The sequence below is a fragment of the Ascaphus truei genome, chromosome 3 (genome assembly GCF_040206685.1).
Source record: "Ascaphus truei isolate aAscTru1 chromosome 3, aAscTru1.hap1, whole genome shotgun sequence".
Lineage (NCBI taxonomy): Eukaryota > Metazoa > Chordata > Amphibia > Anura > Ascaphidae > Ascaphus > Ascaphus truei.
Genome location: NC_134485.1, coordinates 367,089,406 through 367,115,455, shown reverse-complemented (window position 1 = coordinate 367,115,455; position 26,050 = coordinate 367,089,406). Strand labels below are relative to the sequence as shown.

General features: G+C 40.4%; 1 protein-coding gene across 1 annotated transcript in view; it reads left to right on the top strand.

The window, feature by feature from the left end:
- The window catches only part of B3GLCT (beta 3-glucosyltransferase), a 417,163-nt gene that overhangs the window by 331,137 nt on the left and 59,976 nt on the right, over nt 1-26,050 (top strand). The window contains exons 10-11 of the mRNA XM_075592151.1: nt 24,258-24,327; nt 25,271-25,384. Of these exons, the coding sequence (XP_075448266.1) occupies nt 24,258-24,327; nt 25,271-25,384 (184 nt within the window). The remainder of the gene's footprint in view (nt 1-24,257; nt 24,328-25,270; nt 25,385-26,050) is intronic.

The following is a 26,050-nucleotide window of genomic DNA, read 5'->3' as shown; positions in this document are numbered from 1 at the left end:
GGTGTGCTTTGTGGTTATGCATGTTAACCCATTGTTTGTACAAAGATTCACACACATTCAGCTTTGAACTATAGGGCAAAGATGTTGAATGCTTTGTAAGGTAGAAGGTTGCAGTGTGTGTTATTTGGAAGATCATTACACATAATCCCTTCATGCAGGTCAAGTTGTGTATGTTTACTCATAATGATGTCATCCACGATAGCTGAGCCAATACATGTTTCCAAACACACACATATATATATATAAAATTATTTTTGGTTATTGTAGGACAACTATATACATATATATATATATAGATAGAGACATATATACAGATATATATGTAGGTATGCTTATATTGTGAAAAACTATAAGTTTCTGCGGAAATATAGATAAGAACTGTAACATACGACACGCGTAATACAGTAACATTTGTCACCTGCTGGAAATTGAGCCGAATAAATTCCGATATCTCTGTCCCCTTCCAAACCCTCCACGACGACGGGAAGAAATTTTTCCCGCATCTCCTCCTCCAATGGAGTTAAGATTAGAGCTTGTGCTGGCGGCCCACCTCCAGTGGCAGAAGCATGCGTTGTGCTTGTATTTTTTTCTTTACGTTTGCCCTGATATCATCGAATCTCTTCCAACAATTCGCCCGGTCCCTGACATGATTCCCACACGCAGACACAGCCAATGTTATTTGCTCCCACATTTCTTTTTTGGATGCTGAACTTGTCCGCCCTTGAAATACATACAAAATATATGACGTTAATTATTATTAGAAAAACGAGCAGTTTCCTAAACTGCTACCTGTTCCAAGAGATACCAAACATGCTGGTTTAGGTTGAATATGTGTAGCACATGAGCATTTACGTGTAAACATACAAATCTAAGGAAGCTTGCATGAATATTGTATGAACTTTGGCAAACTTTTTAGACTGATTGTTATGGTCGTTATAAAGCATGAAGGAATATGTGTGTAACAATTAACTTTAATTGATAGATATTAGAGAATAATAGTTTGATATTAAGACATCTCACATGACCTAGGATAACATGTCTTTGAACAATCAATGCAAAGATAGAGTAACCTAGTAAATGCCCATACAGAGAGTCATAGTGCTCCAGAATCCCTGTGAATCTCTGTTTTCCTCTTCATTGAAATGAGGATTACGTGGCCGCTCCACACGTTTCCTCCGAACACGTGCAGCCCCAGAGCTTGGCTGCTGCTGACTGGACTCTCCTTCCAATGGAAGAGACTCCAAAAGTGGCCCACCACCAACCACCCCACCACCAGACACACCAGCAGCAACACCAGCAACAGCCACCAGCAGCACTCGCACTCGCAGCAACAGCACTCCCCTGAATCCTACGTTCACTCAGACACGTACTCACACGACTACCAGTACCACTCACACCAGCATCACTCTTCCCACGCCTTTCGGCCATATCTATAGTACTCACAAAGAACAGAAAATAAATTTAAAGACAATCGCACTGAACACTTACAAAGGGAAAACAAGACAAAGATGTTAACAAAACAACACAGGCCAAACCTCTCACAATACACAACTACTCTCTCAGTCAATATGAAATATGTAAATCGGCCAGCTCTGCGTGTCTCTCTCTCTCTCCCAACAACACAGAGAATGAATAAAAATACACACTGCCTTTAAATGGGCCGCTCAATCAAAAACATGCTTGCTTCGGCAGATTCAGCAAGAAGTTTCATTGGTGAACCTAACACCACCCCGCCATGCACGCCGATACACCTGTGTGTGATCGTCAAATCATCGGCAGAGTGGGACCAAATGTTTTCGGCTTGATTCGGAAGGGATTTGGCACTTATTGCATACGGCGAGGGAAAATCAGCAGAATCATGCCGATAAGGAACACTTGGCGAGAGGACTTTTTCGGTGCTTACTGCATAGAGCCCTTGGTTGTGAGAAAATGGACTAGCCACACGCTCCCCTTGATAAGTGACCTAAAACAAGAGCTACTCAGAATAATGTTATGTAGCCCTCTTTCCTCCACACTAACTGAGATTGAGGTGGGTAGGTGTATCTGACTACTTATCAGTGTGGTGCTGGACCTGTTTGGCAACCAGGAGGGCTGAGCTTCTGCCCTGGGGAGCCTGGGGTATATAATTACACTCGGTGCAGAGCCTCCACTGATGAGGGATCCCAACGTGGTGGGAGTGTGCCCTCACCAGAACAACCATACAGTAAATACACACAATGTGAATAAACAGTATTTACTGAGCATGAACGGTAACTTCAATGAAACTCTCTTTGCATAACATCAATACATCATATGAATAACATTGCATCACCCTGAATGCATACCATCCCCTCACCCACATGTCCATCATCACATCACCCTCAGTCCCTTTGATAATAATGTGTGTCCACAACCATAAAGAGAGTGTGAGTGTGAGGGATAGTGCTTCCCTGTGTTGGGGCCCGGTGGTGCACTTATTCTACTATCTCCCTGATCACTGCTCCTGATCAGGATAATCCTTGGACTCAGCAACACCGCACAGTGATCCCACGCTGCACTGCGCTGCTCTCTGCAGGAATGGATACTCTTTCTGCACTCAGGCTGCACGGGCATTCAGGCACTGTCCTGCAGCATGTCTCTTCCTCTTTGAGTATGGTGAAGGAGTGCCTGACTTAACGCAGTCCCTTTCACATACAGTATTCCTCTAGTTCCTCAGGGGACTAACTGGGCCCTGGGGGTATACCTCTACCCTAGCCCCTGCATGCAGAATATCTCTTGCTGTAGATTCTCTGATTCCAGACTCTGGCAGTTCACCACGTGCAACTGGCACTGGTGATATTACACACCCTGTATAACTTAGAAAGCAACCCCCCCTTCTTCCTATCAGGGGCCTTTCCCTGACACAGCCAAAGCAACTCCTCTAGCTGCACTGCACACAACACTGTCTCTTCTGGTCAAAGCACACAGCACCGCAGCTGTGTCACTGACAAGACTTACACTCGCCTAAGGTCAGGGTCCCTACCTATGGGGCCTTCCCTATGAACTTACCCACTAACCTAGTGGGGAATGGGGCCTACCTGGGGCCTGGGGGTAACCTGGCCTAGTGTAAGAAGCCACTTGCTCCTTACACACTTCCTCTCCCTTCCTTCTCCCAGCTCCAACTGACTAGCGTGGTCTCTGCAACATTGTATCCTTCTCCAACAGGAGAAGCTGCAAACCCTATTTGCTGGCTGGCTGCACGTGATGTGGGTGAAAGGGCAGTCCCCAGAGGCTGCTGGGAATTGTAGTCCACTCAAGACCTCTTTTGCATTGGGACCGCGTGCGCTTTCTTTACTGCGCCTGTGCGAAGCTGTAATGGCCGCCGCTATGCTTAACTGCGCCTTCACGACCTTGGGGAGTCCCTGCACTATGGAGCGCCATCTCTGGCCCTTCGCGCTCACTATATTGGCCTCTGCGCATGCGTGAGCCTCCACGCCCATGCGGACATAAAAAGATGGCGGCGCCGTGCCTCTGACGCCACCGGGAGGACTCTTTGGGGACCTGGCTACAGTTTTATAATGGACGTGAGTCTTTTAAGGATCTAGAGACGTGTTGTAAGACATTGGAGAAGTTTCTCAATTATGTGCCAGTTTCCTTGAAGAATAAACTCATTAATATCTTTGAAGGTGCGAAATGGGTTCTTGAAAGGCAATTAAGTAGTCATAATATTGACGCGTCTATATGCCTTTATCAAAAAATATTTCTTCTTTGAAATCCTTCATTATTATCATTTTTCTCTTATGTGTGTTTTTGAAATGGGTAAAAGTTTATAAATTAATTTTTCTGCAATTTTCTGTCTTTCGGTCAGGTTTTCAGAATATCCCTGCTTTAGCACAGGTGGCTCAATCAGTCACTCAGTCGAAGACTGCACCACCTGTGCTGAAGCTGGGAGTGATTGAGGCACCTGTGCTGAAGCAGGGATATCCTAAAAACCTGAGCTGTTGGGGGGGAGGGGGGAATTGAGGACTGGTGTTAAGCACCATTGCACTAGTGTATCAAAAGTTGTAAACTACAGTATGAAACCTGGACAAGGTGTTATTTTTAAACTCTTCAATAAAAAAAATACTTAAAATAGAAATAGTGGACATACAGTATATTTATTATAAAGTTTAGAATTATGTGATTAAAATCAACAAAGAAATACACATAGAGTGTACACATATGTATCTTAAAATGCAAGGTACAATTACAGTAGTATACAATTAAATTAATGATCAGAGACTAATTCCAAGCATGTGACAGCCAGCGACTAGTAAGTAATGTAATTTATTTTATACCACCTTCTTGCAGTGTTTTTCATCATCAATTCTGAAGGCTTTACACTGATGAAACCTAATAAAAAATAGTAGAATAATCGTATTAAGAATTTTAGACATCTTGGAAATTTGGTCTGCTTGTTCACAGAGGTTGAGAAAAAAACTGAATATAAATCTGATATTATGGAGGTTTTATTCTTTTGTTGTAGAAAAATGCAATGTGGCAACACTGACAGGAACGTCTACAAAACAAATCTTGCATATGCAAGATTTAATATTTGATGGAAGAAATGTTAAATGTAAAGTTGCTCATGTCAAAGTTTTCGATTTCATGGATTTTGTGCTTGTGTGAAGTGCTTTCTAATAGTGATCTGTAATTTGAGTACATAATTAGAAGCTTCATGAGCACAAATGTGGATATCAATTATAATATTTTTGAAGTGGGTTTTAGTGTTTAAATTTAGATGTTATGTTTGACTGTGTGAAAATATTTTAGTCTCAATTAAGTTTTTGCATTGCCATACTGTATGTAATGTGAATTTTAATGTCTTATTTTCTTTATTTTGTATTACTAGTGTGTGCAGCCCCGAGCCTGTATACTTTTATGCATGGATATTTTAATAAGAAGGGACAGATTAAAGATTTCAATAACTTGTTCTCATGAGTTGAGAATGTCTGCATAGTTTTGCGAGTTTCTATAACAAATTAAATTAGGGACTCTCTTCATGTTTTGTGCCCATTCAAAATTATGCTGCTGTCAGATTTTAATTGCTGATTTTTAATAATTTCAGCATACTGTATGTAAATGCTGAGTGCTGTTCAATCGTTTTACTTTAGGAATTATTAGAAAAGTTCCTAATGCATTTATAACTTTCAGATGTTGAGCGTATAAGGTAAATTAAAAAAAAATGCATAAATGTTTTTCATTAGTATCACAGAAGGTTCTGTTCCAGATGTTAGTTAATAGTGTCAATTGTAATGTTATTTGTAGTTTTATTACAGATTCTTCTATGTTTTAAAGTATTTTAGTAATGTGCTTTTAATTTTATGTGCATGTTCTCAGAAAACAGGAAAGATGAATAAATAAAAAAATGCATTACTTCTCGTACACTTCAGTTTGCTTCCTCATTCAGTTAATCTAACTCTTAAAAGATTACTGTATGTATAAAATATACGTTGCAATCATTTTAGACTATGGGAAAATATCATGTCCTTGTGATTGTGTGGCATGGTTAACTCGTATTGTAAAAAGAAATAGGCTTTCTATTACACTATTTAAATGACTCATTTTCTAACCACCTTGCTCCATGCCGGTCTTTAGACCAATTGATTAATATAATTTTTTAAATTAAGGAATGTGTTACTTGGAGCGGAGATAATGAATCTACTTTATAGCCTCACTAAAACTTTATCGCCCAACTTATTTCTTCGAGCATTTCTGATTTGGCGCATACTACAACTCACAATTGCTTCAAATACAGTATCATTTTTTTATCATTTTTTTATCATTTTTTATGTTGTTTTTTTTTCCCGCATTTATATTTTGTATACTGTATTACCCTAAGTGATATTGTTCAACTAAGACATCAGGTTGAAGCAGGTAATTATTTTTGTGTGCACACTGTAATAGCGATTTGGATAGGTTTCCCATTGCTGTGAGAAGACTGCTTGATGAATTAGTTTACCATCATGACTTTGGATAGGCCTAATTAGGAATTTAACCTCTGTTGTTCTGTGAAGATGGGCACAGGGTTGTGGACTGTGACTATAATACATACCAGTATCTTCAATATGGTCTTTGGGGTGTGTGACTTGCTGCCTCTGGAGGTACGGCTGAAAACCTTAAAGCCACAACTTCTGAGATAGGGCGGTCGCACTGCGGGAGGCCCATGCTTCTGGATCGGACCCCCCACAGCGATAATCCTCTGGCATTGGAGCAGTCCCTGTCCCACGACTTGCTCCAGTGCTGAACACAATGACTTGCTACATCTGTAGTTCCATTAATTATGTAACATTTATGATTATTAAATCACACTACTGTATGTCACTATGTCAGATGCCTCTACAGTAGTTGATTTATTTTATGTCAAATTAGTAATCATAGCATTTGTAAAATTACAGATATTCACTAGGAATACACAATGGGCCAAAATACTCTGACATTTCAAACATTGACACATTTATGGGAGACCTCCCCAATGCTCTCTTAAAATAACAATGTATACAAAACTACACCTGCGGCCGCCTTTACCCTAGTGCGGCCGTAGCGGCGCAACTCTTATAACCGCGGGCAGATGCATTTTAATTTTTTTTTGTCTGGAGTGTATTGCGGTATTTTAGCGCTCGTAATATTAGCATTTTATTAGCGCTGTCTGCAATACTGCAATACCGTCTAAAAACTCAGAGGGGCGTTCGCGAGCTGTTGTCTTCGAAGTCTAATACTTTAGCAGTTCAACCTATAGTACGTCAGTACACAGTCTGTGTGTGCACGCGCAGTAATTGTAAATTTGCATATTTATACATGCATTTGCAGTGCTGTATGTCTCATTTGAAAATTGTTGAAATGCATAGGCGTGTACAGTACTGTAACAGTATCACATTTCAGCATGCAGTATACAGCGCTCTCCCCTCGCTCGCCCCCGCACACACAGGATAATTTACTGCACTGCAGTATTTCAACTTCTTATCTTATCTACAGTACAATACACCTCTCCCACACCATTCCTTTGAATGTTTGTCTTTCTGGTTTCAATCACATCCCTGCTTGATAGCTGATGATTACTGCGCATGCGTCTGTAAGTTCACCACTGCTTGCTTGCGAAGTTCAAGAGTGAGTGACCAAAAAAAATATATATATTTTTTTCTCCTCATTTTTTATTTTTATTTTCCTAAACCATCTTGATATTACGATATTCAATCTGTGCTGTAGCTTTTGCCTGCGACACTGTACGTTTGACTGCACATGGTTGATTTGTGTGCTTTTTATGTATTTGAGGGTGTAGGGATCAAATTATTATGATAACCTGCCTTTTGAAAATATGCCATTTCTTTGAACTGCAGTACAGCTAATCCTTCATGCAGCTATACCCTGTGCCCCCTCCCCCACGCACACACAAGGCTCGCTCAAGCAAGGATTTGAACCTCTTATTGACAGACACCTCTCTTGAGCCATTCTGTTTCTAAAGCTTGCCATTGTGTTTTTAATCATCCGTCCCTAGCCGAGCATCACCTCTCTGCACCTGCGTGTAATCCTCTTTGGGATGGGAGCTACCTTTGATAGCTGATGATTACTGCGCATGCGTCTGTAAGTTCACCACTGCTTGTTTGCGAAGTTCAAGAGTGAGTGACCAAAAAATATATATTTTTTTCTCCTCATTTTTTTTTTCTCCACAAGCCTGCCTAAACCATCTTGATATTACGATATTCAATCTGTGCTGTAGCTTTTGCCTGCGACACTGTGTGTTTGGCTGCACATGGTTGATTTGTGTGCTTTTTATGTATTTGGAGGTGTAGGGATCAAATTATTATGATGACCTGCCTTTTGAAAATATGCAATTTCTTTGAACTGCAGTACAGCTAATCCTTCATGCAGCTGTACCCTGTACCCCGCTCTCCCACGCACACACACAAGGCTCGCTCAAGGATTTGAAACTCTTATCGACAGACACCTCTCCTGAGCCATTCCGTTTCTAAAGCTTGCCATTGTGTTTTTAATCGTCCGTCCCTAGCCGAGCATCACCTCTCTGCGCCTGCGTGCCTAATTTTCCTATTGTTGGCTTTGAGTCACCTCTCTGTAATCCTGTTTGGGAAGGGAGCTAGCTGATGATTACTGCGCATGACTCACCCATCCACCCCCCCAACCCTTTGAGGCTTTGTTTACGGTAATGCTTTTGATAATCCCTTCTCAAATTTGATATGTAAATCTGATTTGCACAGCACTGTGAAATTGAGAGTTAAAAAAACCTTTATCTGATTTATGTTGTTGATGCAGTAAATTACCACTTTTTGACATTCTTTCTTTTACTTTGGTGTAGGTGTGTGTGGGGGGGGTGTCAATGATTATGATTATCATGAATGTAAATAAATATTTATTTTATTTTATCAGGAACAAAAAATACAAATATACAAATAATCATGAATAATACAAAATACAGTCTTTATTCAGTTCTTCTGTCAGATGAAAATTGAGGGCCGGTGGATAATCATGAATAATGAACATTGATAATAATATTAATTAATAATATATACTGTAATAATATATATATAATAATATAATTTTTTCCGTCTTTATCTTCTTCCTCATTCTGTGTACAGTACAGTAGTTCATTGAGAGAGGAGAGGTTTTGTGTACATCATGACTGCAGTTTAGATACTGTACACTTAACTGTACAAACAGTTCACAAACTTTACACGATACCCCCCCTCTCCCCCAGTCCATCCTTTTTTTCTGAAAAGACAAGAAAACAAAAAATTAGTGCAGTTATGTGCATACTGTATTATGGCATTGTGTGCTATATAGTACTGTCAAACTAGTCTATACTGGAACTACTGTATACTGTGACTACTGTTAAATACTTTGTAACCAGATGGCTGGTGCTGCTCTCTCTGGAAAGAAAAACACTGAGCAGTTAGGTGCATAGTGTATTATGGCATTGTGTACTGCATAGCTACTCCATATTGGACAACAGTATGCAGTTAGTACTGTCAAACTAGTCTATACTGGAACTACTGTATACTGTGACTACTGTTAAATACTTTGTTACCAGATGGCAGGTGCTGCTCTCTCAGGGAAAAAAAATCTGTGCCATACTTACCTGTATTATACTGTACTTACAATACTACAGTACAGTACTATACCACCTTCCAGATGCTTGCCCATTACGCGTGCTCACAATGGGCAACACAGTCGCAATATGGTCAATATATTTATTGCATCGTTCCACGGTGAGTACATCATTCCAAAAGCTCAGTATGCCTTGCGCCAACTCATCCTTTTTGGAGGGTTTCACGACTTTTCGGATATGGTACTTCAGCTGATGCCAGACCATTTCGATAGGATTGAAGTGTGGCGATCTGTCATTGGAGGGGGAAAAAAGGACAATTACTTAAAGAGATACAGTACACAGTAAAAACAGTGGGAAAAAATGAGACACGGTTACCGCACTTACTCCGCTGGCGTCTTCACCCAGTTGATACCGCGCTCAAGGATATGCACTGTTGACGCGGTGTGCTTCGGATCGTTGTCCTGGTAGAAACGGTGACCATCCGGGAACTCACGTGTGATGTATTCTACAATCTCAGGCACAATTTTCTCTTGGAAGAAAGCTTTATTCATGATTTCTATAACAAGAAAAGAAAAGTGCTCAAAAAACTGCACACTAGTACAGTACAGTGCATAAGGCAAAAGCGTGTGACATACATTTTACTGTACCTTCAAAGATGACGATGCATCCTGGTTCACGCCTAGAGATGGCACCCCACACATGCATCTTCACTGGGTGTTTTGGACGCGGCTTCATAGATATGCGACCTTTTTTGTGGAATGCAAAAGTGGCAAATCTCTCCAGCGAAACAATAGACTTGTCAGTGAAGATGCAATCCTGGAAAGTTTCTCCGCTGTCGATCCATGCCTGGGCCTGGACCACTCTCTTGATCTTGTTAACGTCCCTTATCATAGGGTACGCTCTGTAATGACAAGGAATAATTATTATAGGTACAGTAGAGTTTCTTAAACAATACTTTAACCTCCTGTACTGTCCAGTAAAAACCTCACACGTCCATATTTCCATCCAATTCTGCGTCTCATCTTCTTTATGCTGGTCTCGGATACAGTGAGATTGTGATTTTGCTGCAGAGTGTATTTGACCCTTAAGGCACTCTTCTCATCATTCTCTACACTTATTTTGTCGACCAGAAGAGTTGACTCCCTACAATGTACAGAAAAACAACAATCCGGTAAGTTACAGTGCAGTAGGCCACAAGTACAGCACATCATTTACAGTAAAAATAGTATAAAATGAGAGATCTACACAATATATAGTTCAATTAATATGCAGCAATACAGTAGCGGCCTCCTTTATCCTAATGCGGCTGGATCCGCGGCGCTCTGATAATCTTGGGCAGATGCGTTTTTTTTTTGGTCCGGAGTGAATTGCAGTATTTTAGCGCTCGTGATATTAGCATTTTATTCTCGCTGTCTGCAATACTGCAATACCGTCTAAAAACTCAGGGGGGCGTTCGCGAGCTGTTGTCTTGGAAGTCTAATACCTTAGCAGTTCAACCTACATCAGTACACAGTCTGCGTGTGCGCGCAGTAATTGTAAATTTGCATATTTACTGTATACATGCATTTGCAGTGCTGTACAGTATGTCTCATTTGAAAATTCTTGAAACGCATAGGCGTGTACAGTACTGTAACAGTGTCACATTTCGGCATATACAGCGCTCTCCCCTCGCTCGCCCCCGCGCATGCATAGGATAATTTACTGCACTGCAGGGTATTTCAACTTCTTATCTTCTCTACAATGCAGTACATCTCTCTTACACCATTCCTTTGAACGTGTGTCTTTCTGGTTTCAATCACATTCCTGCTTGACAGCAGATGATTACTGCGTATGCGCCTGTAACTTCACCCACCACTGCTTGCTTGAGTGAGTGACCAAAAAAAAAGAGATATGTAAATCTGATTTGCACAGCATTGTGAGAATTGAGAGTTAAAAAAACCATTAACTGATTCATGTTGTTTTGTCATTCATTCTTTTTCTTTGGTGTACTGTAGGTGTGTGGGGGGGGGGGTGGGTTGTTGTCAATGATTATGATTATCATGAATGTAAATAAATATTTATTTTATCAGGAAAAAAAAAATATAAAACGCTTGCCATTGTGTTTTTAATCCGTCCCTAGCAGAGCATCACCTCTCTATGCGCCTGCGTGTAATCCTCTTTGGGATGGGAGCTAGTTGATTACTGCACATGCGCCTGTAAATTTACCACTGCTTGCTTGAGTAAGTGACCAAAAAAAAAATTCTCCTCATTTTTTATTTTCCCCACAAGCCTGCATAAACCATCTTGATATTACGATATTCAATCTGTGCTGTAGCTTTTGACTGCGACCCTGTGCGTTTGACTGCACATGGTTGATTTGTGTGCTTTTTATGTACTGTATTTGGGGGTGTAGGGATCATATTATTATGATGAACTGCCTTTTGAAATTACAGTATGTCATTATCTTTGAACTTCATGCAGCTGTACCCTGTACCCCCCTCCCCCACGCACACACACAAGGCTCGCCCAAGGATTTGAAACTCTTATCGACAGACATCTCCACAGAGTCATTCATTTTCTGAAGCTTGCCATTGTGTTCTTAATCCGTCCATAGCCGAGTGTCACCTCACTGCGCCTGCGTGTAATCCTCTTTGAGATGGGAGCTAGCTAATTACTGCGCATGACTCACCCAACCTCCCCCCCCCCCTCCAACCCTTTGAGGCTTTGTTTACGGTAACGCTTTGGAAAAATCTGATATGTAAATCTGATTTGCACAGCATTGTGAAAATTGAGAGTTAAAAAAACCATTAACTGATTCATAGAGAAAAGAAAGAATTGCCGGCGCCAAATCAGTCCTTTAAATAATAATAAATCCGAATAAAGACCAAACCGTCTCTTGCAAAGTCCCAAAAGTGTCCTTGAACAAACTGGCAGTGAAGGGGTCAACGAACGGCTCACACCAAATAATAGTGCAATGTGTAAAAAAGAGAAGAAAACAAACAGATAATGGTGCAGTACGCCAAAAAAGTTGACATTAAAACATTAAAAACTCACACATGACAAACATAACACACAATGACAGACAGACACTAGCAAGACTATAATCCTAACAAAAAGCTATTTATTAACATTGAAATACTGGGTTCAGGAGGATACAGCACTTAAGTCCAGAGGGGTAAAATTGAAACCCTACTTACAGGACAGTAGATGGTAAAAGCAGTAAAGCTGAAGATCGCTCAGGTGCTCTTCTCTGATGATAACTGGATCTCCTTTAGGGATTGCCTCTTGTGGGGGATGGATGTTGAGTCGCACGAAAACCGTAACTTCCTGGTGGATGTGACGTCACACGCTGCGGTGTTACTGAAATCGCTGCTCCTCTTCCTCTCCTTTCCCCCCACAGCCTGCACAACTGCTGCCAATATCCTCCACAACCAAACAGACAGCTCTAAAAACAGAATAATCTCCCAACGACGTTTCATGCACATACGTATATAATATAGTAATATTGTTTTTTCCGTCTTTATCTTGTTCCTCATTCTGTGTACAGTAGTTCATTGAGAGAGGAGAGGTTTTGTGTACATCATTACTGCTGTTTATATACTGTACATTTTACTGTACAAACAGATTAGACTGGACACAAAACCCCACCTCCCCCCAGGTCACCCTTTTTTCCTGAAACGACAAGAAAACAAAAAATTAGTGCAGTTATGTGCGTACTGTATTATGGCATTGTGTGATGTGTAGTACTACTGTACATGGCTGGTGCTGCTTTCTCTGGAAAGAAAAAACTGTAACTACTGTATACTCTGACTATTGGGAAAGAAAAAATCTGTGCCATACTTACCTGTATCATACTGTACTTACAATACTACAGCACAGTACTACTTTCCTGATGCTTGCCCATTACGCGCGATGACAATGGGCAATACAGTGGCAATATGGTCTATATATTTATTGCAGCGTTCCACAGTGAGTACATCGTTCCAAAAACTCATTATGCCTTTCAACAACTCGTCCTTTTTGGAGGGTTTCGCCACTTTCCGGATATGGTCCTTCAGCTGATGCCAGACCATTTTGATCGGATTGAAGTCTGGCGATCTGTCATTGGACAAAAAGGACAATTAGTTTAAGAGATACAGTACACAGTAAAAACTGTGGGAAACAAATGAGACACGGTTACCGCACTTACTCCGCTGGCGTCTTCACCCAGTTGATACCGCGCTCAAGGATATGCACTGTTGACGAGGTGTGCTTCGGATCGTTGTCCTGGTAGAAGCGGTGACCATTCGGGAACTCGCGTGTGATGTATTGCACTATCTCAGGGACAATGTTGTCTTGGAAGAAAGCTTTATTCATGATTCCTATAGCAAGAAAATAAAAGTGCTCAAAAAACTGCACAATAGTACAGTACAGTGCATACAGTAAGGCTACACTAGTAAAGTACAGTGTATAAGGCTACATTATATTTGATATATTTTACCTTCAAAGATGACAATGCATCCTGGTCCACGCCTAGAGATGGCACCCCACACATGCAGCTTCATGGGGTGTTTTGGCCGCGGCTTCAAAGATATGCGGCCTTTTTTGTGGAATGCAAAGCTTGCAAATCTCTCCAGCGACACAGTAGACTCGTCAGTGAAGATGCAATCCTGGAAAGTTTCCCCACTGTCGATCCATGACTGGGCCTGGACCACTCTTTTGATTTTGTTTGCGTCCCTTATCATGGGGTATGCTCTGTAATGACAAGGAATAAATAATTTTAGCGGTACAGTACAGTTTCTTAAACAACACTTTTACCTCCTGTACTGTCCAGTACTAACCTCACACGTCCATATTTCCATCCAATTCTGCGTCTCATCTTCTTTATGCTGGTCTCGGATACAGTGAGATTGGGATTTTGCTGCAGAGTGTATTTGACCCTTAATGCACTCTTCTCATCATTCTCCTTACTTATTTTGTCGACCAGATGAGTTGTCTCCCTATAATTTACAGAAAAACAACAATCCGGTAAGTTACAGTGCAGTAGGCCACAAGCACAGCACATCATTTGCAGTAAAAATAGTATACAATGAGATACTGTAGATCACCACAATATATTGTTCTATTAATATGCAGCAATATAAACAAGATATATACTGTTGTTATATAAATATACCGAAATGACTATAGAATTAGATAGATCTACACAATATATTTTTCTACAGTATTAATATGCAGCAATATAAACAAGATAGATACTGTTGTTATATAAATACACCGAAATGACTATAAACTTAGATAGATCTACACAATATATTGTTCTATTAATATGCAGCAATATAAACAAGATATATACTGTTGTTATATAAATATACCGAAATGACTATAAAATTAGATAGATCTACACAATATATTGTTCCATAGTATTAATATGCAGCAATATAAACAAGATATATACTGTTGTTATATAAATATACCGAAATGACTATAAAATTAGATAGATCTACACAATATATTGTTCTATTAATATGCCGCAATATAAACAATGATAGATATACTGTATTATATAGTTATATAAATATACTTACGTGTTAGTTACCGTTGGTATCCTCGTGCGTTGTTGGATTTTTCCGTGTGCATGATAGCACACGGTGGTTGATGGCACAACAAGGCCAGTAGCAGCTAACCAGCGTTGGATATGTACAATTTGGTGTCCGCTCGTGTACATCTCCTTAATTCTAATGCTGAGATCCTTTGAAATCTTTTTAACAGAATTGCTGCGAGTAGAAAGAAATACAAGCACAAGAATGTATATTCGATGTTTAGTCGATGTGTATTCAATGTGCAGTGAATCCTCAAAATGGGTGGTGTATTTATACGTTAATGACTCACATTAGAGTACGCCCACTTTCAACACCTGTACCTCGTTGCCATGCATGAAATTTTACACACTTTGCATAGCCTCCCACTCGATGGTGCTGGCGCATTGCTTGCCAGCGACTGTCGTTTCTTAGTTGGTTTTAACACGACCTTTCGCCTTTTGCTGTCTGCACGATCATAGATACAGGAAAAACCCGGTGATACACACCAATAACCTCCAATAAATTCGGGATCAATACGAAAAAAACATGGATCGCTACATAACTTTTTCCTTATTGCACGCTTCCACACATGAGGATCTTGCGAAAATTTGTAAATGTCATAGTTTTTGATAAAATACTGATAAATTTAAACAACTGTTGCCATCTTATCATCTGTTGCATTAATCACGGCCCATATTAAATAAGCGTACGTTCTGTCGGGTTTTTGGAACACGGGCTGCACTTGTACACTCATGGCGGGAATTACTGGACAATAACCAGACCAGAAACTGGTGCTTGTCTTTCTTTAATATGAAAAGCCTAAATTGATACATTATTGTAACCTCTTCTTTCAGTCCCAAGGCCAATTTACAATAGACCACTGTGGTATCTTTTTTAAATGAAACACCTGCAAGTCGACACATTACTGAAGCGCATGCGCATTACAATTCATGAATATCTGCCATCTGGCGGACACGTGAAGAATTGCAACCAATTAAATCCGAACCATTATCAATAAACACATCAACCGCGCATCAACCGCGGCTGTGAATGCAACATGAATGCGGTCAGAATGTGACATAAACGCGGTGAAGTGCGTGGCATTCGAAAAAAAATCCCGGAAAAATGCGGTGATGTTGGAGAATAAAAGAGGCCGCGGCTGTATATCAGATTTTATTAATTGTAATACAACTCATATTGTATATCTGGTTGAATGTCCGTGCACAAAATGTTGCTTGAAATTGCGTATTCAAGAACATGTAAGAAATATAAAAAATGGTTTCATGAAACTGTGACAACCACATCACGTTGAGGCCCCTTTTATCCCAAATAAGGCCGGAAACACAGTACTTATATTTAAGTGGGGTTTATTTATAGGGGCTAAGTAAAATATTCGCAGGCCCACTGTCCCTTTAAGAAAGCCAAACCAAAATAAAAAGCATAAATAAAAACCTATCTCTTTCAGGGATCTAACTTACTTCTTCAGCCCTGTCTACCGGGCAGCCAGCTAAGCCAGTTTCCACCCCAAAACATGCCCTGGCATAGGCAATAAAGAAACAGCACAGTCTTTAGTCATATTGTAGCAATAAAGGGTTTGCTTATCTTAATTCATCTGGCGAAGATGTCCCTGCTTCAGCACGGCTCTCTCAGCAATGTCTCTCACTCTGCCAGCATCTTTGCACTGCTTCAGCACGGCTCTCTCAGCAGTGTCTCTCACTTTTTACCAGCGTCTGGTAGCTGGGGAGCCCTTTCTGCCTCCCTCCATCTCTGAGGGCAAGTCTCTCTCACTGGCTCTAGCATTCTGGCTCTCAGTCTCACAACTTCCTGTATCTTTTGAACCTGCAGTCTTTCAGGAATCCTGTTTAATTAGGCTGCAGGTGCAGGCAGGTTAACTGGTTGAGTGCTGAAATGTACACATATCCTCCATTAGGGAGAAGGAGTGGCTCAGTGAGTAAAGACACTGGCACTGAGAGTGAAGCAGGGGAACCTGGTTCAATTCCCAGTGTCGGCTCCTCGTGACATTGGGCAAGTCACTTTATCTCCCTGTGCCTCAGGCACAAAAACATAGATTGTAAGCTCCATGGAGCAGGGACCTGTGCCTGCAAAATGTCTCTGTAAAGCGCTACGTAAAACTAGCAGCGCTATACAAGAACATGCTATTATTATTATTATTCCAGCCTACTGAGTCAGTGACTTTCACAAAACATAATCTTAGTCGTCATTACCTGACACATCACAATAAGAATCCGTCCTCTCTATTGTTTAAGGGCATTAAACATGTTCCCCCTAATAGGAGAGGGTGTGACAGGGTTAAAGACCTTTCGGTACAAGAGACCTATTGGATACATAAATTAGGCTCATTGGTCCCCAAAGGACTTAATGAGGACATTGATGTCTGGTGTTTATATTAATTAGATTGTCCTAGTTCTAATATCATGTCTCCTAGAGGAACTCCTAGTATAAATTCATCAGCCTATTAATATGGGCCAATATTATGACTTAATCTCATTGCCTTCATTGTGACTTAATCTCATTGATTCATTGAGCAATACTTGTAATGGATCATGATATATGATTCTTTGTACTAACTGTTGTGTTTCATTTCAGAGCTCCATTGGGTTCATTTGCGCCACATTTTATTTGTAGCTACAGTAGATATTTTTTAGTCATCATGTGTATAATATTGTGCTATTGTGTATCCACACTTGTACAGCTCAACCCCGTTATAGCACGGTCCTCGGGGGCCACCCGATTCGACACACTCTGACACACACCCCCCTCCCGATGCCAGCTCCTCTCCGATCTCAGTAGCCGACACCAAAGGTAGGGAGGGGGAGTGGGAGGGGTGTGTGTGTGGTGTGAGTGTGTTGTGAGTGTGGTGTGAGTGTGGAATGTGCAGTGTTCTGTGAGTGTGTGCAGTGTGCTGCGAGTGTGCAGTGTGATGCGAGTGTGCAGTGTGCTGCGAGTGTGTGCAGTGTGCTGCGAGCGTGTGCAGTGTGCTGCGAGTGTGTGCAGTGTGCTGCGAGTGTGTGCACTGTGCTGCGAGTGTGTGCAGTGTGCTGCGAGGCTGTGAGTGTGTGCAGTGTGCTGTGAGTGTGTGCAGTGTGCTGTGAGTGTGTGCAGTGTGTGTGTGCAGTGTGTGTGTGCAGTGTGCTGTGAGTGTGTGCAGTATGCAGTGAGTGTGTGCAGTGTGTGCTGGTGCTGTGAGTGTTTGTAGTGTGCTGTGAGTGTGTGCAGTGTGCTCAAACCGCATTATAAGCGGATCCGCGTTATAGTGGATCGCGCTATAACGGGGTTGAGTTGTACTATTAGATCAATTAGTGGGCAGCTGATACCTCTGTGTTTGGATACTAATTGGCCAAATGTTAACTAATCCGTGGAGACCCTTAGGTATGTAAACCTGTGTGAAATTTAGTGCAGGAATAACCCTGAAGAAGTGGCATAGCGCTACGAAACGCGTTGGATTATCCTGTACTAAAGTGATACTTTAAGGCTTAAATCCTGACGATCTGGGCACCACAGAGGCGGGGTACGTTTAGTGCATTTGAAGATTCTATTTCGTTTATGCTTCTGGCAATTCGATCGCCATTTGGCATGTTGGCGGGGAGACCAGTGACCTGGTGCCCATGCGCTCTGTGCCGAGAGTCTGGTGGTTGGTGTATACCGTTGCCTAGCACGTCGATCCCCGTGACGTCATCTCCTAAGGCCCTCTCTGAGGGCTGCTGTTTCTATCAGCACGGCTGCTGAATAGGAGAAGGAAGGGGGATCCGTGCCTACTTATCTGTGAACTGTGCACCCACACTGAAAGAGATCGATACCACTATAAAGAGGGAATGAGTTCAAAGGGACTTACATTTACGGAGATCGAGAGGTTACCCACCTACCTGAAGTGTATCCCATGGTTCCAGAAGCCAGAAACTGCGACATTGGGGGCGTGGAGTGAGCGATCCTATCGATTCCTGTCACAGTGATTGGTAACCCGTGTTTTGTTACACGGAATGCTTGTTTTTATTACTTTGATGTACGCAGATTTATTACCATACAAATGTATTGCCACTTTTTTACATACTTCACTATTGCGTTGTGCGCTGTTTTTCTTCTTGTTTTTTCTGCACTATAGGGGTGCTGAGCCACCCTGATATTGACAACAGCAGACGCCAGCAATTGCCCTTTACACTACACAAGGTTGTATATGATTTTCACAATATGGTGAATAATGTCTCAGTGGTTTTTTAATTAATTTTTATTTTGGATGGTTTATTGGTTGCGCATGTCACACAATTTTTTCATATAATGTATAACCCTGTTCACTTAATGTAACTATGTATTTGTAACCATGTGTTATTTGTCATCATAACTCTGTGCCCAGGACATACCCGAAAACTAGAGGTAACACTCAATGTATTACTTCATGGTAAAAATTTTATAAATCAATACATATCCGACTAGCGCCCTCTCTATCCACCTTTAAGACCCATCTTAAAACACACCTCTTTAATGAAGCAGATGGGTAGCTTCGAGGTTGATACTATATACCTCATACATCAACCTTGGCCCCTTGCAGATGCACTTACCAAAACACTCTCTTACTGTCTCTGAATGTTCTTCCTACTTACCATTTCAATTGTAAGCTCTTCAAGGCAGGGACTCCTTTTCCTAATGTTATTTTTATCTCTGAAGCGCTTATTCCCATTATGTATTATATTATTATTATGTCATGTGTTTTACTACTATGTACATAGATTGTGCTATATAAATAAAGATATACATACATATTGTACACTGCAAGTACAATTTCAGTAATTACAAGTGAATACACAGGAAAAGCAGTTCTCATGCAACAGTTTTTAAATATATAGTATAATGATAATGAAATGGCTCAGAGGGATGCCTACTTGTTCATATATTAATAATTATAGGGTAAAGCAGTAAAATTCCGGGCATTATTGAAATCCTTGCTCTCTGATTGGTTGAAATTCCGGGCATTATTCATTCAGTAATGTCCGGAATTTTTGCAGCTTGCAATGTGTTTATTTCCAGACAATCAGCTTTTCCTTTTTTCAGAAAAGCTCTGAGACAAGGCAGGGGATTGGTCAGGAGGCAGGAACAGCTCTGAGACAGGGCAGGGCATTGGTCAGGAAACAGTAGCTAGGACGTGACTCCTGCCCCTTCTTCTGTGAACAGAGCTGACAGATTGAGTTGAATTGGGGAGGGAGGGAGAGTGTGTGGCTGCAAAGTAAGAACGTGGCTGCGTGTGTGTAGAGCTGCAGTGTGTGTGTGTATATGTGTGTGTAGAGCTGCAGTGTGTGTGTTTGTGGGTAGAGCTGCAGTGTGTGTATATATAGATCTGCAGTGTGTGTGTGTGTGTGTATGTATAGAGCTGGTGTGTGTGTGTGTGTGTGTGTGTGTTTGTGTGTGTGTGTGTGTGTGTGTGTGTGTGTGTGTGTGTGTGTGTGTGTACACAGAGGGGGCGGCAGTGTGGGGATATAGATAGCTGCAGTGTAAGTGTATATAGAGGTGGTTTAATGTATTTGCCATTTTATTTTAAGAAAAAAATCTATATAACTATACAAAAGTGTCTATTATTTATGAAAATAAGCCTACATTTAGCCTTTAATAGTAATAATCCCCTCAGAACAGGGCATTACTGGCCAATAATGCCCTGGCTGGATTCAAGTCCCTCGGCTTCGCCTCGGGCCTTCAACTCTTCCAACCAGGGCATTATTGGCCAGTAATGCCCTGTTCTTCGGGATTATTACTTAAATAACAAATACAGTGCAAGTCATACTATGCCTATAGCTTCTCATTTATGAAACATTGACAGTAATAGATGTTAAAGTTATGACATTTGGGACTATGATATTTACACTTACATTATACTCAAAAGCTTAAGAAAGTGCAACTATTTTAAAAACAGCTGTTCATGTTTAAATTAAAAAAAATCTGTGATAAAATAGGTGTAAGGTAGCAGACATTTTTGGGATAGCAAGAAGAACGGTAGATGCCTAAGTCTAGGTTACAGTATTTAAAGCTTATTTTTTACTGAAAGGGCACAACACTCCCTACAACATGTAATCGAAAAATGTAAAAAAAAGATATATTTTGCATTTGAGTCCATGAAATATACAGTAGTCTGCCTATTGTAAAATAGAACCTATAGCAATAACACGTACTGTTGACATTTCCTTTTCCCAAACGTTTCTCCTCCTCCTTATTTCTTAAATATACTCTGCACAGCAAAACATGAAATACACATTGATTGAAAAAAGGACAATATAAGGTCAACACGGGGGTGAGTGTTAGAAGCTTGCAGTAGCTTAGAAGCACCTTCTAAATGCGGTAAGGGTTTCTGCCTGCTTGACTGCTTAAGGTTAAAAATAATTATTTTATGCTTGGGTTATTTTATTTTGTGATATATGTTTGATTAACCACTCTTGTTCCATGTTTGAACAAATCAACAAGCATTTTTGATATGAGGCTGCAGGTATTTTCAGCGTGCATATTTGTAAAATGCCTTAAACCTACAGTAATTGTTCAGACCACAACTAGTTAGAGACTCGCTGTACTGCGCATACTTTTCTTTTCTCATGATTACCTGACAGATAAATGGGGCATGGCAAACAGACAAATTACAGTATTCATCTTGTCATTAATCCAAGAACAATGAATGTTTTATTCTTATAACATTTTCCTATGTGTTTTTTTTTTTTGGTGTGTTTGTGGGTGGGGGGAGGACACGATTAACCTTTGTTGTATTTCTCACATCAAAAGTGGAACATGAAAACTGCACCAGATGTATAAATGCAAAACATCTTGTTTCCTACAATGTGATTTTTTTTCGTGGGGGGAGGGGGGTGACGGAGGGGATTTGGTTCAGTTTGTTTGCTCTACTTCTGTCCCAATTTTGGAGTTGGGAGTTTAAACGCTTCCTTTCTTCGTTAGTGAAGTGGTAATGGATACGTAGAACCTCCTTTCAGCAGATTCAATAAAGTAAAATACAATAAAATAATTAAAAAGTACTTGGGCTAGACAATTCAATTCAAGATTTGGAACAAAGCCAGATACCAATTAGTCTTCAAGGATTTACAGTAGGTTGAAAAAAACACATACTGTATGTGGTAGAACAAATGTATTCTTGTCTAGTATACAGTACATTTCTACTGTATATTTCTGTGTTTCAAAAGGGATTCATTTTGTCCTGGTAGGCACAAGTGAATGAGTCTCTTCCTCCAGGAGAGAGATGGAGATTACCTTTCCTGTAGCCTTAAGCATGGGAAGTATACGATACTGTATATACTGTATATATTTTTTTCTTGCACTTGATTTGTTAGATTGTTGGCCTTATATTTATTAGGACACTTATGGCTTTTAACCAGTTTTATCTGCACATTAACTCGCACACAGCTCCTAAATGTTAACCCCTTAGGCACCACATACATGTCACACATACTGTGCTATTGGCTATATTATTGTTTTGTCTCTTTTTTTCTCTATGCAATGGAAGAAACACAAACTGGTTAGTGTAGGACCTGCTGGGAGGGTCTAATTTTACGTGGTTGGAGACTTGAAAGGTTTTAGCAAAAGGTTTGAACTAAATGACCCGCATTTATGACAAGAAAAAACAGAGACAAAACCTACAGAGTAATGAATTAAATAATTTGTTATATTGGATGTGGCATTGGGTCCTCTTAGTTTATTGATGTATACATGAGGTCACTATCCCAGTAGCACTCCAATTGTCACAAACAAATATATACATATATTATAGAGTGGGCTAGGTTATTGAGCTTGCTACGATTGTGTGTGATCATTATTTTTATTAATGTGAAACACTTTAGGGTGTGTTATCTTGTTATCTCAGGTAGCAGCTCCTGTAATCATTTTGCTGGACTTCAGGCGTACTCTACATGGTATTGTTTTAAGCGACCTTTCATGGGCATGGTTTCAAATTATAAAAGATGAAAATTAAATACATGATTTTCATTTCCACTTCTTCTCTAACTTGACCTTACGTTGTAAGTACGAACCACTGTGTTTTTTGTTTTTTTTAAATACACAGCACTGCTGTGAGCACTACTCTGTACATAGAATCTCTCCCAAAAAACTACTGTACTTGCTCTGTAGAGCTTAGTCTTAATTTTGGAACTGGAACAACACAGAGATAGAGATCCATATTTACAAAGCAGTGTAATATATACTGCATAATGAGAAGAGTCATTATTGCCCATTCACACCTGGTACCTGAAGGTGTCTTATGACATACGAAAGCCATGCTTAGTAAATATGGGCCGCAGCGTCCTGTCCAGTGTTACAAGATGTAAACACTGAGATTAAAACCAGGCTTGTTGTATCAAAGGCTGTGACCTTAATAGTGGGTCTCCAATATCTTTTTGAGAACCATCAGCTGCCCCAGGTTTTAGGTACGCCCAATATATTTACACATATGTGAATGCACATAACTTCCATTTGCTGTTTGTTGGTTGCCTCAAAAACATGGTTTGGCTCAGAGCCATGATGAGAGGTTTGAGAACCAGCGCACCTTGGGATGTGGTTTGCAAAGCTAAACAGTTGATTCTCCAAAATGTATACTTTTGTATCTGTATACAATATTCCTTTTTCAAATATTAATATATTTTTGTTAATTCATTTTTGTAAGGATCATAGTTTGTTGAGTCCCTGCTTCAGGGAAGAAAACTAACTTAACCTTTGATGTACATGTAGCACTCCACCCCACCCCCTCCCCACCCCCCGGAGGGGCTGAGCTCCTCTCCCTTCCCCGGGTGGGGTATAATTTGGAAGGCATCCTTCCTAATGCAAGGGGGGAGGGCACAGGGTCTGCACCATGGTTGGCTGCGACACAGACCCAATGTCACCACCTCTCCTGCCACTCAGGGAGGCTGCGTGAGAGGGGGTAAACCCCACAGGATAGCCTGTCACTGCCTGTAGCTACTAGGACTTATGTGACAGGTGGGCAGAAAGATAGTCTGGACCAGCCATGGCTATATACAGTAGCTAGCACAGCAATATGTTTTCAAGTGAGCCAGGGCCCCGTGCCACACCAGGTATGTCATTAGGACACTCTTAAGGCTATAACAGCAATTCTCTCCTGCCCCCTATCTTCTTTTTTTTTTTTAACCTACTTGAACAGTCAAGCTGATCCATGGTCCCCAGACGTCCAGGAATATTTGTAATTTTTTTGTGTGCAGATTTTGATATATATATTTTTTGTTCCCATTCAATACTGTATGTGCATCAATACAATCTGCACACTGACAAGTGATTTGCTAAGCTTCAGATCGATCCGTTCTCCTGTAAGTCGATCGCTTGCTCCGGGTTATTTAATTCAGTTCTTGCACAGCATTGTGGGAAATGTAGTCCTGGAATATGATTGACTGGGCAGTTACTAGATACAATTGGTGCACAGCTAGAGAGAGGGTGGGGCTCAAGAGCTAGAGCCTATCAGAAGGGGAAGGGGCTGTCACTGGAAATGCTTCCTACATTAGAAACATTAAAAATGTATTTTAAAAAAATGTTCTTTTTTTAAAATGCTACAGTACAAGTATTTTGTCATAGTACAGAACTGAATTTATTTAAAAACACACAAGGGGGATTTTGCTTGAACTGCTGCTTTAACTAGTCATTTTCTTTTTTGTTTCTAGGCAAATCCAGTGAGGAAGAAGGATATATTTGTTGCCATAAAAACGTGCAAGCGATTTCACAAAGATAGAAGTATGTCTTCTTGTCTAGTATAGTATAAACCTTTTTATAATAGCATCACTCTAGGAATAATGCGCCTGAGCCTGTAAAATAACTGCAAAGCAATTTCATAAACTTCCACTATTCCTAGATGAAGTTACTCTGACCTTATTGTGCAGACGTTATAGGGGGCCATTTATCAACTTTTAGAAAGTGCAAAGAGAAGTTTGTTTTTAAGCTTGCATTTGTTTCAAATATTAGAGAGTTACCAGCAGGTAATGCAAATTGCCACTTGGCAGACATGCCAGATTGTGTTTTTATTAAGAAAAGGCTCAAATGCCGAATTTGATACATCTCATTATAACATGTGCATCATGTAACTGCTCCCTGACTTCTTCTGTTGCCACTCAAATCACAAGATGGCCCACATGGGGCAAACATTTCCAGAAAAGACCTTGATACATTGACACAAAGAGATGCAAGGTGAAAATTGATGCAATTTGTGTCAACATCACCCCTATAGAAATTGCAAATGTAGGGGATTGATGCTTTAACAAGTCATAGGTCCATGCTTTTGGTGTCTGTTGTTCTGAACACATCATGTGAGTTTAAGAGGAAACATGAATAAAGAGAAACAAATCAGTGACTGATATTTCAGAAAACGCTTTCAGTGGTAGGTATTCAGAGCAATACAGGACAGACTCAATCCACCAATGAATAGTTATTGATAGCTTCTTTATAAACATCTGCGTACATCTTACAAGACATCCTAGTAAAAACGAAATCTACAATAGATACATTTGACTGTATAACAAGCTATAGTGTTAAAAAGCATATCTGATCACCCTTTTTGTATAATCGGTGTTTTTCATCTGACACGACTGTCCACATAAACTATGTTTGTACATGAAATTATTTTGCTAATAAAATGACTTATCTATGTTAACTTGGTAATTATCACTTTGGTTACTTGCAGTACCTGTTGTAAAGCTGACCTGGGAAAAGCAGGCTGCGCATTTTCAATACTATAGTGATTTTGCAGACGACACAATTCCTACAATTGATTTAGGAATACCCAATGTTGAGAGAGGTAAGTCGCTAGTCAAGCCCTGTTGCATCAACTAAAAGAATGCCTATGTGTAAATTAAGTTGTTATACAATCATACAGTGCTATGTTTATTTTAAGTTGGTTGGTAATTTTACAATGAAAAATAAAATATATGGAATCATTTGTAATACAATTGTCTAAAATCATACACTGTACATCAAGCATGTCAAACTCAAATGCTAACAAGGGCCAAATAAACAAGGTTTAAGTCTAGGTGGGCCGCAAAAAAAACCAACTTGCATTTTCATAGAAACGTAGGTTTATTTCGAAAAGTAGTGTGTGTGTGTGTGTGTGTGTGTGTGTGTGTTGACCTCACTAACCGAACCAAAAAAAAAAGCCAGACGTGAATGACTTCTGAACACATTAACCAGTGTCAGGATGCCCCCTCTTAAAAATTTCCAAAGCAGCAATCCCACCTGGGATCTTACCTGATCCACAGTCCCTCAAGGTACTATACTGGAGGGGAGGTGTTCTCTACCTGTCTTCCGATGTCTCCCGTGTGAAACTTGAGTCAGATCTGGAAGAAAGCAGAATAGGTTATTTCGGTGTAGGTATAGTGCAGTTAAGATAAAACAGAGAGAGTGGGTGAGGGTGACAAACAGAGGGTGGGAGAGAGAGAGGGTGGGAGAGGGTGGGAGAGAGAGGGTG